This window comes from Leptodactylus fuscus, chromosome 9 (assembly GCF_031893055.1).
Source record: "Leptodactylus fuscus isolate aLepFus1 chromosome 9, aLepFus1.hap2, whole genome shotgun sequence".
Classification (NCBI taxonomy): domain Eukaryota; kingdom Metazoa; phylum Chordata; class Amphibia; order Anura; family Leptodactylidae; genus Leptodactylus; species Leptodactylus fuscus.
Window position 1 is genome coordinate 85,031,327 of NC_134273.1, and position 14,890 is coordinate 85,046,216.

At 47.2% G+C, this 14,890-nt stretch overlaps 1 protein-coding gene across 2 annotated transcripts; it reads left to right on the forward strand.

The window, feature by feature from the left end:
- The first annotated feature begins 1,433 nt into the window (after positions 1-1,433).
- TPRA1 (transmembrane protein adipocyte associated 1) lies at positions 1,434-14,501 on the forward strand. 2 transcript variants are annotated; one of them, XM_075287952.1, is made up of 11 exons: positions 1,434-1,532; positions 3,158-3,369; positions 4,979-5,111; positions 5,285-5,371; positions 5,448-5,520; positions 6,593-6,672; positions 6,968-7,078; positions 8,023-8,083; positions 8,976-9,078; positions 9,239-9,319; positions 10,364-14,501. In XM_075287952.1, exons 2-11 carry the CDS (start codon positions 3,209-3,211, stop codon positions 10,593-10,595), a joined length of 1,122 nt encoding a protein of 373 aa, XP_075144053.1. In that variant the 5' UTR covers positions 1,434-1,532; positions 3,158-3,208; the 3' UTR covers positions 10,596-14,501. The 2 variants fall into 2 exon arrangements, with proteins under 2 accessions (XP_075144053.1, XP_075144054.1); XM_075287953.1 differs by lacking the exon at positions 1,434-1,532 and adding an exon at positions 2,746-2,782.
- The last annotated feature ends 389 nt before the right edge of the window (positions 14,502-14,890 follow it).

Genomic DNA, 14,890 nt, shown 5'->3' on the forward strand with positions numbered 1-14,890 from the left:
GTAAGCGCGAAAGGTCTGCCAAAAGCTACAGGGGCTAATCAACTCCCATAGAAGTGACTGGAGAGATTCGCACCCCTGAGCCTCAGGGACCCCCAACCAGAATAGATACCTATAAGGATAGGAGACCCTCCCCCGCATAGCGTTCAGGCTGATAAATCCGATTAACACAAGGACCGAGTTTTACGCCTGAAACTTGATGGTGTGACTTTGGCCTTAGTGCACTATTTCCAGCAATGAACAAAAATGAACTTGGTCACGTTTCCTTTTGTAATCTAAGCTTGGCTGTGACCTAAGGGGTTAATGACACACAGCAGATTTGTACAGAGGCGCTCTCATGCCCCCTATGATGTGACATACTATATAAACACTATATACTGCTGTGACCCTGATCACAAGTCACAGCATTCTCTGCTTTGCAGGTACCTGCCCCAGTGCCGGAGATGTTGGTGCCCTATTAGAGGGGCCTCGAGGGTCAGTATCAGCTCTGTAAGGTAAGGAGCAGCGTCCTTTACAATCTATAGGATTATACTGTCAGGACACCCAGCCATGAGCAGCACAGTGGTATCAGTACAGAAACATACGGCACCCATACCTCTGACCCCGGGGAACATGGCTGCAAAACTGACAGGGCTCTGTATTCAGCTCAGGGTCAGCGGTCAGTAAGGCTGGGGTCACACAATGGAGGGACAATTCCTCTTCATTTTCCACCACCACCTTCAGCCGCAGGATTGCTGTGACGGATTGCTGCAGGCCACTGACATTCCCCATGTGGTTTCCGCCAAGATGAATAGGAACGAATGGCTAGGGGATCCGGAGCTGTGACATGTGCGGCAGGATGGGGCCGGACGTTGAGCTTATCCGTGTGCCGCTGCCTCCCATTGTGGCAGATTCAGGACACCCGCTGCCACCGCCTCAGGGGCAAAAGTCACTCCCAAATTGTTGGCGGATTCTTCAGTGTGTTCTTAGCTAAAACGCCACATCTTGAAGGTTCTCTTTAAGATCAATTCCAGAATTGGTGGCAAGCACATGGACCCCTGAAGAGCCCTTCACATGAATGCAATAAAGACGTTTCTGGATAAGATATGCCGTGTGTGAATACAACCTTACGGGGGTTCTCCGCATGGCGGTTTTCTTACAGAGGCAGCGCCTCACCCCGCCATGTGTCAGCTCTGTTTAAGTGCATGAGGCTGAGCTGTGATCCCACTGACAGCCTATAGACAGGTGTGGCGCTGTTTCCCTAATCCTGCCATGATACTTGGCTGACCTCACAGTCACTTGCTGTCCCTCTATATTGGGGCAAGTTGTGGTTTCTGGACAGTCACGTGACCCTGCTCATTGACAGGCAGCGCTGCCGAGTCACAGGTCACGTGTCACAGCTGTTATCCGGAAGCGGCTGCATCCATCGCTCGGCTCTCCGCAGGCAGCTCAGCAGAGCGCCGAAACATCGAGCACGGAGATCCTGGATCAGAGGGCTCTAAATCCGAGGGGCGGGACTGAGACCCCCCCGTGACCGGCTGTCAGGTGGATGAGAGGTAACCGGGGGGGGGGGGGGTAACGGGTGTGTCCGGAGGAGCGGACAGGAGGGGGCGGCAATGTAAACACAGCAGCGGAGGGGAGACCGGGGAGGGGGTGGTGATACCCTGCTGGGCCACTGAGGGGGTAAGGAAGGGGCAGAGAAAAAGCTGGGTGAGGAGGGGGCTGTGTGGGGTCAGAATAGGCCATAATGGGGGAGGGGGGACCGGTTAGAGACTGAGGGGGCTTAAAGCATGCTAATAGGGTGAGGAGGGGGCACAGAGCAAGATATTAGGGTAAGAAGGGGGCACTGAGGAGGGGGCACAGAGCAAGATATTAGGGTAAGAAGGGGGCACTGAGGAGGGGGCACAGAGCAAGATATTAGGGTAAGAAGGGGGCACTGAGGAGGGGGCACAGAGCAAGATATTAGGGTAAGAAGGGGGCACTGAGGAGGGGGCACAGAGCAAGATATTAGGGTGAGGAGGGGGCACTGAGGAGGGGGCACAGAGCAAGATATTAGGGTGAGGAGGGGGCACTGAGGAGGGGGCACAGAGCAAGATATTAGGGTGAGGAGGGGGCACTGAGGAGGGGGCACAGAGCAAGATATTAGGGTGAGGAGGGGGCACAGAGCAAGATATTAGGGTAAGAAGGGGGCACAGAGCAAGATATTAGGGTAAGAAGGGGCACTGAGGAGGGGGCACAGAGCAAGATATTAGGGTAAGAAGGGGCACTGAGGAGGGGACACAGAGCAAGATATTAGGGTAAGAAGGGGCACTGAGGAGGGGGCACAGAGCAAGATATTAGGGTAAGAAGGGGCACTGAGGAGGGGGCACAGAGCAAGATATTAGGGTAAGAAGGGGGCTAAGAGGGTGCAGGTGGGATAGGAGGGGGCACTGAGGAGGCAGGTTCAGGGCTGAGGAGGGGGCACTGAGGAGGCAGGTTCAGGGCTGAGGAGGGGGCACTGAGGAGGCAGGTTCAGGACTGAGGAGGGGGCACTGAGGAGGCAGGTTCAGGGCTGAGGAGGGGGCACTGAGGAGGCAGGTTCAGGACTGAGGAGGGGGCACTGAGGAGGCAGGTTCAGGGCTGAGGAGGGGGCACTGAGGAGGCAGGTTCAGGGCTGAGGAGGGGGCACTGAACAGCCCCTTATTACTGTTCCAATTTCAAAGCTCTTTCTAAAGAACCTGCTTATGATAGAAGTTCAGCAGGTGATGAAGGGGTTACTGCCCCATAATACCGCCGCACACTCGCAGGCACTTCAGGATGTCATCAGGTGATTTCCTCATTCCTGAGCCTTGAGTAACTCTGCAGGATGTTGTTACAGTTTCGTTATTCGTTGCTCTGCATCTGTTTGGTTCTGTCCATGTTTTGGGGCTTTTCAGCAGGTTTACCCCTAGGGCTCTTACACTAGGAAGGCGGAAATAACAAATACTATGGGGGGGGGGGTCACAGCAGGCAGACCCTCACTGATCAGAGGTGTATATCTCCTAATCTGATGGGCGACCCCTCTAAGTTCTATATTTAGAATCTCTCACATGACCTGTAGTATTTTGCCTGTTTGCTCTGATTAGTGCAGTGGTGACTCATTGCTCTGTAGGGGGCGCTGTTTGTAGCTTGGACATGTTTTCAGTTTGTCTTATCTCTGCAGGAAGTGAAGATCTGCAGCTCCAGCTTGTGTCCTGGTCCGATCACATTCAGGATGTTTTCAGAGACTCCAAACAGCTCAGTCACCAACATCACGTCGTCGCCCTTCACGGCCTCGCCGTATGTGACATCAATGCTGCCAGCGACGACCCCTGGAAATGTTATTACACCCCATGTGTGCCTGGTAATCCTGTATGAGGACATCGGGAGCTCCAGGTACAGCACTCCGAACCAATATTATGTCAGGGTCTGAATCCTCAGTTATAACCTCTATTATACTTCAGAGCTGAAATTACAATTGTGCAGGCTCCAGAGATCACAAAGCATCTCCTGCTAGCAGAATAGTGAGCGCAGCTCTGGAGTATAATACAGGATAAGTAATGTAATGTATGTACACAGTGACCGTACCAGCAGAATCGTGAGCGCAGCTCTGGAGTATAATACAGGATAAGTAATGTAATGTATGTACACAGTGACTGCACCAGCAGAATAGTGAGCGCAGCTCTGGAGTATAATACAGGATAAGTAATGTAATGTATGTACACAGTGACTGTACCAGCAGAATAGTGAGCGCAGCTCTGGAGTATAATACAGGATAAGTAATGTAATGTATGTACACAGTGACTGCACCAGCAGAATAGTGAGCGCAGCTCTGGAGTATAATACAGGATAAGTAATGTAATGTATGTACACAGTGACTGTACCAGCAGAATAGTGAGCGCAGCTCTGGAGCATAATACAGGATAAGTAATGTAATGTATGTACACAGTGACTGCACCAGCAGAATAGTGAGCGCAGCTCTGGAGTATAATACAGGATAAGTAATGTAATGTATGTACACAGTGACTGTACCAGCAGAATAGTGAGTGCAGCTCTGGAGTATAATACAGGATAAGTAATGTAATGTATGTACACAGTGACTGTACCAGCAGAATAGTGAGCGCAGCTCTGGAGTATAATACAGGATAAGTAATGTAATGTATGTACACAGTGACTGTACCAGCAGAATAGTGAGCGCAGCTCTGGAGTATAATACAGGATAAGTAATGTAATGTATGTACACAGTGACTGTACCAGCAGAATAGTGAGCGCAGCTCTGGAGTATAATACAGGATAAGTAATGTAATGTATGTACACAGTGACTGCACCAGCAGAATAGTGAGCGCAGCTCTGGAGTATAATACAGGATAAGTAATGTAATGTATGTACACAGTGACTGTACCAGCAGAATAGTGAGCGCAGCTCTGGAGTATAATACAGGATAGGTAATGTAATGTATGTACACAGTGACTGCACCAGCAGAATAGTGAGTGCAGCTCTGGAGTATAATACAGGATAAGTAATGTAATGTATGTACACAGTGACTGTACCAGCAGAATAGTGAGCGCAGCTCTGGAGTATAATACAGGATAAGTAATGTAATGTATGTACACAGTGACTGTACTGGCAGAATAGTGAGCGCAGCTCTGGAGTATAATACAGGATAAGTAATGTAATGTATGTACACAGTGACTGCACCAGCAGAATAGTGAGCGCAGCTCTGGAGTATAATACAGGATAAGTAATGTAATGTATGTACACAGTGACTGCACCAGCAGAATAGTGAGCGCAGCTCTGGAGCACTGCAATGCGTTGCGGCCGTGGTTTTTCCCACAGTGTTTTTTCTGCAGGACGCTTTGTAGGGCTTTAGCCTTATACATTAATTTACACTTAGACGTTCGCTGTTGCTGCAGTACAGACTTTTTTGAGCCATTACTAGTGTCTGCCATCCAGCTACATATCATAAATCCAATTCCTAACATGGAGATCTTTCCCTCCCTTTTAGGGTGAGGTATTGGGACCTCTTGCTTCTAATTCCCAATGTCCTCTTCTTCGTGTTCCTGCTGTGGAAGTTACCGTCTGCCAGAGCTAAAATAAGAGTCACATCAAGTCCGATCTTCACCACTTTCTATATCTTGGTAATGTTGTCTTTTGTCTCTGTGAGCTCCCCCTAGTGGTGGGGTTATCATTCTTCGCTATGTATTTGAGATCCGGAGCGATGACTCCTATAATCACGGCCTAGGAAATGAATTTACAGACGTTTTGAGCTCTTTAGATGACAAGGACTGATGTGCTCTCATGTTTGATGCAGGTCTTTGTAGTGGCCCTGGTGGGAATCACAAGAGCAATTGTGTCCATGACTGTCAGTTCATCTAGTGCAGCCACGGTCACTGACAAGGTAAGAGTCTCCTGTATCTGTGTATATTTGGGTGTATACCTCTAGCGCACACTTCTCATCCTCTCTACTTTCTTAGGTTTTGTGGGAGATCACCCGATTCTTCTTGCTGGCCATAGAACTGAGTGTTATCATCCTGGGTCTGGCTTTTGGTAAGTAACGCCTTAACAATTCCTTTTTACACCTTGACATCATATAATATAACCCCTTAATGACCCAGCTTGAGCCTTAAAGGGGTGATCTGGGATTTTTAGGATAGCCACCCCAACTGTTTGAAGAGCACACACAGAACACAGAGAACACAAGGCCTGTTTGCAGCTCAGTCCCATTCAAGTGAATGGCATTGATCTGCATTACCAAGCTTAGCAGCGATACAATATACTTGTGCTTAGTATTCAATGAAGAGGCCGCAGTGCTCATTCCATCTTCAAGAAGCTGATCGGTGGGGGGTCCTGTATTTCGGACCTCCACTGATCAAGTGAATGGGAGCTGAGCTGTAGTGAGCCAGCCCTGCCAAATCCTCAAGTGTATGGATCCTTCTGTTTCTGGCCAATATACTGTATGTGGCTGAGAACATCTGGTTGGTGGGCCTGCCAGGTGTGGGACCCCAGTAATCTGACATTAGTGACATACCCTGAGAATGGGTCATGTGATATTCTTTTACATGGGCCTATAATTGTTTGTAGAAACTTGTAAAATCAGAACTTGCCAACAAATGTGTTTAATGAGCATCTGACAAATGAGTCACATAATCTCATCTGACTCCTAAATGGAGACATGAAAATGACTGTCGGCCGCATGTCGTCCCTTGTGAGCAGGGCTGCGTTTCCAACATTAACGAAACTGTGTCAAGTAATAACTCAGTCACTATCATTGCTCCATGGAAATGGAAATAACCCTTTTAAGATGGGAATGCAGCCTCCTAACCTGTACTGCAGAGTCCTCTAGGATCCAGCAGCTCATACATTCCCCGCTCCTGACGGTCCTGGCAGCTCCCATAGCTGTGCACACAGCAATAGGTAAGGCAGGGATGATAATAATCCATCCCTACCTTCTGCAGTAACAGCCAGCACCCCGCTCATACCGCTGCATGATCTTGTGCAGATGCTGAACCTTGCAAGGCCATGCACATACGTCCTTGCAGGGATAGGAGTGGTCCGCTAGGACATATTTGATCAATGGATGTTTAACTTTGTTCTGATAATTTCTCGCTCTGTCTTTTAGGTCATCTTGAAAGTAAGTCCAGTATAAAGCGGGTGTTGGCGATCACGGCCGTCCTGTCACTTGGTTATTCTGTAACGCAGGTAAATCAGCCACACATTATACTATATAATACAATCGGTCCTGACAACTCCATGCTGTCTGTTTCTTCACACTTGGAAGAGGGACTCTAGATAACATGTCCTGAATATTCATCTCCTCCCCCCAGTAATGTGTCTGCAGCATTCCTGTTAGATTCATCATACTGGAGTGCTGCAGCTTTTCTTCTATTGCCAGAGCCTTGGGTCCGACTACACCACTATTTGAGACAGAGAATGCTGCTTAATGTTTTATCTGTATGGATGAGGTTAGCTAGTAATATTGTTTTCCTTTATTTAGGGTACCCTGGAAATCCTGTACCCAGACTCCCATCTCTCAGCCGAGGACTTTAACATCTACGGACATGGCGGCAGGCACTTCTGGCTCGTTAGCTCTTGCTTTTTCTTCTTGGTAAGCAGATCAGCCATCTTGGTGTATTGTCATCTCTACTATTAAGGGATATTACATTAAAGGGGTAGGTTAGAACAGGTCTTCAGTATTTAATTGGTGGGGGTCTGACACCTGGCACACCCTGGTTCCCCCACCTGTTTGACTATACCACTGCATTTGGATGATCGCCATGTTCTCTTCAGTCCTTACATATTGTACATTGGCTGTGCTTGGTATTACAGCTTGGTCCCATTTGTTTGAATGGGCCTGAGCTGCAGACAGGCCAGGTGAACGATGAACGTGAAGTCACGGACTTGTGAAACAAAAGTGCCACTCAATACATCGGTCGGGTGTCAGACCCCTGCCGATCTGATACTGAGGACTTATCCTAAGGATAGGTTATAAGTATTATCATCCCCAAAACTGCTTTTGCAGGACTCCTACTCCAAGTAAGTTCAGCTGTTTTTGCCTCCACTGCAGCACGCGTACAATCTAATAGTTAATTAAATCGATGTATTCGTCCTTATTTTGGGCCGTCCTCTCCACAAGGGTTGTACAGGGTTAGAAGAACATATCTGCTCTCCTGCATGACCACAAGCACCACGCCTGTCCATGAGCCGCATCTGGTATTGCTCAGATCTATTGAAGTGCACAGGGCTGAGCTACAATACCGCATGACTTATGGATGGGTGTGACTGTTTTTGGGAGAGAGCAGCCTTGTTTTCTTAGCGCTCTATCTTCACTTTTTATGATGTCTGATAATCTTCTCCCCACTGGGTCTCATTGATAGTGGATTATATGACTTTTCATGAAGGAAATGTGATTGTCATAAGAATTATTAGTGAATGTGTCTCTATTATTTGTCATTGAGGTGCGGGCTCTCGGTCTCTTGATGGTTTACAGCTTTGGATTTTATGATCACATCTATTCTTGTTTTACACCCTCCTCTCGTTTCTTGCCTACAGGTGTATACATTGGTGTCTATACTCCCAAAAACCCCACTAAGAGACCGCATCTCTCTACCATGTAAGTGGCCAGTGCCGGGGTAGTATACAGTCAGTAATACTGATGAGCGTGTATATATGGAGAGCACCTCTTGCTTTGTATCTAATCTATTCTTCCTCTTATTTACTCATCCATAGCTTGTACAAAAACTTAGATTTTGGGTTTACATAATTGAGATACAGGTAGTCCTCGGGTTCCGACGTTTCGTGGTTGCTACTAGAGATGAGCGAGTAGGTCCTTGTTAATCGGGAGTGCTGGCAGTTTGCATTTATGCAGGAGGTGACTTTTTCTCATAGGAATGCATTGGCCAGCGTTGATTGGCCAAATGCTGTACACTGGCCAGGAGGCGGAGTCTAATATCGGACCACAATGGAGATTGCTGTGGTCCGATATTAGACTCCGCCTCCTCACAGACGAGCCTCCGGCAGAACCAGTGTTGATTGGCCAGTGTACAGCATTTGGCTAATCAACACTGGCCAATGCATTCCTATGAGAAAAAGTAAGCTCCCTCGTAACAGCAAGCTGCCAGGGATCCCTGTACAGTACGTGATTTAGTGTGCAGCGGCTCGGAACCGAGGAAGACTGTACTCTCCTGTATATAGTACAGTCTTCCTCGGTTCCGAGCCACTGCACACTAAATCACGTTGATCCGTTCCTACGCGGTGGCGTATGGTATGTTTCCCACTTATGTCGAAATTCGGTTTATGGCGTCGCGTAAGAACGGATCAACGTCGTAAGTCGAGGACTACCTGTACTGCAAAGTAGAACAAACCATTCTGTACACCATTCTTCTCTCTATTAGGGGTTTTTGGGGGTTCCCTATTTTTAGATGTAGATTTTATTGGAATATCCTTGTTAGAAATCTCGCACTTCTATAATAACCTGTCTGTGCTTTCAATGACGTCTCTTGCAGCAAGGAAAAGTTTCTATGTATATGCAATAATCCTGGCTGTCCTGAATTTGGTGCAAGGAGTTGGCAGTGCCCTGTTGTGTGCGAACGTTATCAATGGGCTGTGGTAAGTGCACTTCTGCAAAGTCCTTATACTAGTGCATGATAGAATCTTAAAGGGGATGTGCCAAGTTCTGAAGTTATCCCCTAGTGATATGATGGGGGGATAATTTCATTCGTATGATTGTGCTTTTTGATGTTTCCTCTTCCGTCTGTTCATTCCTCAGCCTCGTGGACGTCACCACATTCCTATACTTCAGCCTGTTCGCTCCGCTCATGTATGTGGCGTTCCTGAAAAGCTTCTTTGGGTGAGTTTATAATATATCACTATATGGTCAATAAATAGATGCAGATTTATGAATCCTGTCTTATAGTTGGACCCTTTCTGCATGGAGGTAGATGTGCTGGAAAATCCAGTCTGCGCATTGTCTGGATTTTCTGGCCTGAACTCTGTCCCGAGACCAGGACTCCTTGCATCATTGTGATCTATAATGCCAGGACTCCTTGCATCATTGTGATCTATAATGCCAGGACTCCTTGCATCATAGTGATCCATAATGCCAGGACTCCTTGCATCATGGTGATCCATAATGCCAGGACTCCTTGCATCATGGTGATCTATAATGCCAGGACTCCTTGCATCATTGTGATCTATAATGCCAGGACTCCTTGCATCATAGTGATCCATAATGCCAGGACTCCTTGCATCATTGTGATCTATAATGCCAGGACTCCTTGCATCATTGTGATCTATAATGCCAGGACTCCTTGCATCATGGTGATCTATAATGCCAGGACTCCTTGCATCATTGTGATCTATAATGCCAGGACTCCTTGCATCATAGTGATCCATAATGCCAGGACTCCTTACATCATTGTGAGCTATAATGCCAGGACTCCTTGCATCATTGTGATCTATAATGCCAGGACTCCTTGCATCATGGTGATCTATAATGCCAGGACTCCTTGCATCATGGTGATCTATAATGCCAGGACTCCTTGCATCATAGTGATCTATAATGACAGGACTCCTTGCATCATGGTGATCTATAATGCCAGGAGTTCGTGTGTCTTTGTAGTTATACTAAGTAAAGCTGTGGGGGTAGAGGGACTCCTACTATTATACATCACTATGGCACAAGGAGTCCCAGTTTTTTTTAACCACATTCAGTCCAGAAATTGCAGACTATGTACGGTCCGGATTTTCCATAACAGGTTTTTAGACTTTGTAGATTTCATTCTCTGGATCGTTGGGGGTCCCCACAAATCAGAAAGTATTGCTATAGCCTAGCTGTATGCCATCACTTTATAAGATCCCTTGAAATAATTCCCGTCTATATCTTTTATTCCAGATCCGAGCCCAAAATTCTTTTCTCCTACAAATCTCAAGTGGATGAGCCAGATGACACAGACGTCCACCTCCCGCATCCCTACGCCGTAGCGAGGAAAGAAGGCTCAGACTCTGGGTTTTACTCCAGCACTCAGATCGACACGGCGGCCTATCTAGATGACGTGGCCTCCATGCCGCACGTTGGGAGCATTAACAGCATTGACAGCGACCGCTGGAAAGCTATAAACGCCTGATCCTCAGCCCTCACCAGTCAGTCAACATCTCACGGAGGTGCTGCCTCTCTAACCTCCAATCTCTGGATTTCCAAATGTCTGTAAAAGATGCAGAAGTTCTTCAGAGTGCAAATCTCTCTATATAGAAACAAATCTTATTTTTCTTCTCTATGAAGCATACTCTTGTAGAGTCTTCAATGGACATCAGACCGACTATACCAGAGACCTCTTGAATGCTGCTAAGCTCTTGCAATCCTTGAGGAGGACGGTTGCTGATTTTGGTGCAAGGTGCCATGTCCTCAGCCCTGGGAGCGATTTCAGAGGCCGACATGGCACAGATTGCTTTTAGGACTGCCGTTTACCCATGCAAAAGTCACCAGTGCGGCCTGGCTGGACTCAGTAGTGGATGCTGGATTCTCTTTATTAGATGCTGGATCCTCGAGGTTAAGCCCTGGCTTATCCTATTGTCCGTACCCGATCTCAAAGCTTGCATGGATCGCTCCCCATCTGGTGCAGGAGACCCAAACATGTGGCAGGCTGCATCGTGTATAACTCACTGCACTGAATCAGATCACATGGGTTACTGGCAGCTGACACATTGCAACCAATGTCATCCAGAGCAAACATGGCTAATCTTGTTTTGGATTTTTGGTTACCTTATGGGTGTTTTGCAGAGTTGCTCCCCTTTACTTTGAAAACAATCCATCAAGTACAAAGCTTAATCAATGTAAAAGTTCTAGAAACTTCTAATACACTTAAGGGGGGGTATTCAGCCAGTTCAGCATGTTGTACAATGGTCTTGATGTCCTGTGTGTCAGTGAAGGATGTGCTTAAAGGGGTTTTCCAGCTCCAGATTGACTTTTTATACTTGTGATCTGTCAAGGTCTGACATCCGGGCCCTGCACCGATCAGCTGCTGTAGTGGCCAGGCAATGCATGCAGCAAGTAATAGGAGTGCTGTATAGTGGTGTGTCTGGGGATCTGCAATGCCGCGCCTATCGCTTCCCTAGGAGCGTCGCTGCACGTGCTGTCTGTCTAGTAATAGATTCCGGTAACCAGACACTGCTGTAGCAGCTGATCTGTGCGGCATCCGGTTTTTAGACTCTTCCAGATCACATAATGATGACCTATCCTGTGCACATCCTTCCTTTAGGCACATCCTTCACTGACATACAGGACATGGAGCCCAGCCTGCAATACGCTGATCTGGCCCAATATGGCCTAGTGGTGTTAAAAAGCCGCAAACATCCTATTTTTGTCTTTTTTTTTTTTTTTTTCTGCCCATACAATGGCCCAGATTCTTGGTGAATATACCCCATTATGTTTCAGTTCCTCTGCTAGCTGCCCATGAATGGAACCGACAAGGAATCAGTATGACCCCATTCACTGACAGCCAGCGGAGATCTTTAATACAAGGAATTGGAACACGAAGTCTATTAGAAAGCTCAATGATTAAACTCATACAAAATGTAAAATCCCAAGATTGTCCCTCACGGGTTCCTGTAGACGTTCCTGCCCTATGCTGGAGGCTGAATGTAGGTTTGATTGCTCCCGCACAATATGGCCGACCACCGGAGTGTCTGATCTGGGTGAATTTACCCCTTGCCATGAGTTTAGATTAAATTATTGTCTTAGTGAAGGAGATTATTTTTGTCTTGGAGAAATGACAGTACTGCTGAGTTTTATTTTCTTAAAGGGGTGTTCTTGTGTAATAAGGTGATGGCGTTTTACTGTGACGTGCCGTAGGGATTGGATCTCCGCAGTCCTGTGAATGAAGGGGGTGGCTGAGCGGATTTAGTAGGTATCCCAATGATTTCCCTGCACAGTGGCCCCCGGCCAGCTCTGTTCTTGGGCCACTTTATAGGGAAACTTCAGAAGGACCTAGCAGTACTAAATCTGCGCCGTCGCCCCTTTATTCTCTGGATAAGTCGGGGTCCACCCCCACTGAGTGCTGGCATATCCCAGTGATACAGCGTCACATGATGGGTAACCCCTCTTAAGGCCCTGGATGTCAGGATGATATTTTATTGCTGTGTTTTTTGTTTAGTTATAGATTTGCCTTTGTTAGTTTTTGATATTTTCTACACTCTGTATCCGACATTACAGCTTAAAGGGGTCCATGGGACTTGCGTATTGTTGACCTGTTCTTTAGGATCAGCGGAGGTCCAACACCCAAGACTTCCACTGATCAGGAGGTGAAAGAGGTGGCAGTGTTTTGGGAGGGGCGCGCTGTGGCTGTTTCACTGAATACCAAGCACAGCGTTGTACATTGTATAGTGGCTGTACTTGGTACTGCAGCTCAGCCCCATTCACATGTATACAATGAACATGACGTCATGGGTGCCATGGCCTCTTTAAACATTGGGGGTCTTGTGTGTTTAACCTCCCTCCCTATCACCTGACTTAAGGATAGGTCATCCGTCTATAAGGACTGGAGAACCCCTTTAATCTACGTAAACAGTTGGGTCGTTGAGTACAATTAAAAGACTCACAGAATACTGCCGGAAATACCAACCCATTTTGGCGGCGCCTTTCATACAATCCTGCTGCTGACTCGGCAGCGGAGTCGTCCTGGGTGGATGTCCCATAAGGCCGTGGTCACAGGATTAGGACATGACTCTATTTCAGCCTGTGGATATAAACCTGAATGTATTCATTCATTGACAGCAAGTGGAGATCTTAAAGTGAGGAGTTGAGGCACAATGTGTATAATTATAATGCAATGTGTATGGGGGGGGTGTCCGGCACACATGCATGCTCGGCTAGGCCTGATATACATTGTGTGATAGGGAGGAAGAGCTGTCAGGACTTAAAGGCAATGTCAGTATATCCGTACCGTTACCATCAGAGCTCTGCATTGCTGGGAGTTGTAGTCCGGCAGTAGCTGGAGGAGTCCCTGGCTAAGGACCGTAATGTAAGACACTTGTTTTTTTTCAATGCTGTATTTTTATTGTATTAAGGACACTAAAGAGTAATTTCCGGCGCGAGGCGTAAAGTCATGTGACCTGTAACGCTGCAGCACTCTGCAACCATTAGGTCTCCGGCTGTTTACATACCTTGACATCCATGCTGGTTGTTGTAGTTTTCCAACATGGCCATAGGTTGCAGACCCCTGTACTACAGGTGACCCCAAATCTGAAAGTATGATAGAGTGCTCCCTACCGAAATAAAAGAATGATCTACCTGAGCTCTGGAGGACACCTCTCCGGACCCATCGCCTCCTGTGCTGAGAGCAGTGATGGTGGCCATATTGCTTGTCCAATAATCTAGGTTAATATCTGCAGACGACTCAAGGGTTTGCATTGAGGATTGGGCGGGGGGTGTTACTTTTGCACACCGCCATTGTGTGATATTATGTGTAACTCTCTTAGTGTTTCAGCGATGACTACAGAAGATGAAGTATGATGTAGTAGACATCGGTCCCATGTTGGAGCTCACAATGGCGCAAGCGCAGACCTCACTGAAGTTTCCGGCTTCCAGGTTTTCCTCCAACCACTTTCCATTTCAGGGGTCCATCTAATATGTGGTAACATGTATAAGAAGCGTTCCCACCACTACAGGACGGAGCAGGTAGACTCTGTGGAAGGATCTGGACACATTCAGACACTCCAGTAACTTTTTTTGGCGCAAATTGACAACAGAGTTTCCATCCATCTGGGTATGAGAACCGCCGATGTGATGGCCGCCATCTTGGAATCTGTGTCTATTCTCCGGCTCCTTTATGTATAGATGATGCCGTTCTCTTCCTGTAGGTGGATTCTTTTATTGACGTCCAAATACCGGACGCGTTTCTCCGTTTTTCCCTGCGGCTGGTCAGATATGGCAGATGAGAATCTATTGATGTGAGTGTAAATATGAAGATACTTTATGAAATGTACAGATTATATTTTTATGGTTGTTAAAGATATAAAAAATAAAAGCTGCTTTGATGAAACCTCAGAGGGCGGCCATGTTTTATTGCCTTATTCCGTATCGGCCAGTGGGTGGTGATCGACGATCCCTAAGGTCTTCTAGGAGGACTATATCCTAACCTATCTATCTGCAGTCACCAGAACCAGCATATCACCCCAGCCCTGCAGATAGATAGGTTACTGTCACCAGAACCAGCATATCACCCCAGCCCTGCAGATAGATAGGTTACTGTCACCAGAACCAGCATATCACCCCAGCCCTGCAGATAGATAGGTTACTGTCACCAGACCCAGCATATCACCCCAGCCCTGCAGATAGATAGGTTACTGTCACCAGAACCAGTATATCACTCCAGCCCTGCAGATAGATAGGTTACTGTCACCAGAACCAGCACATCACCCCAGC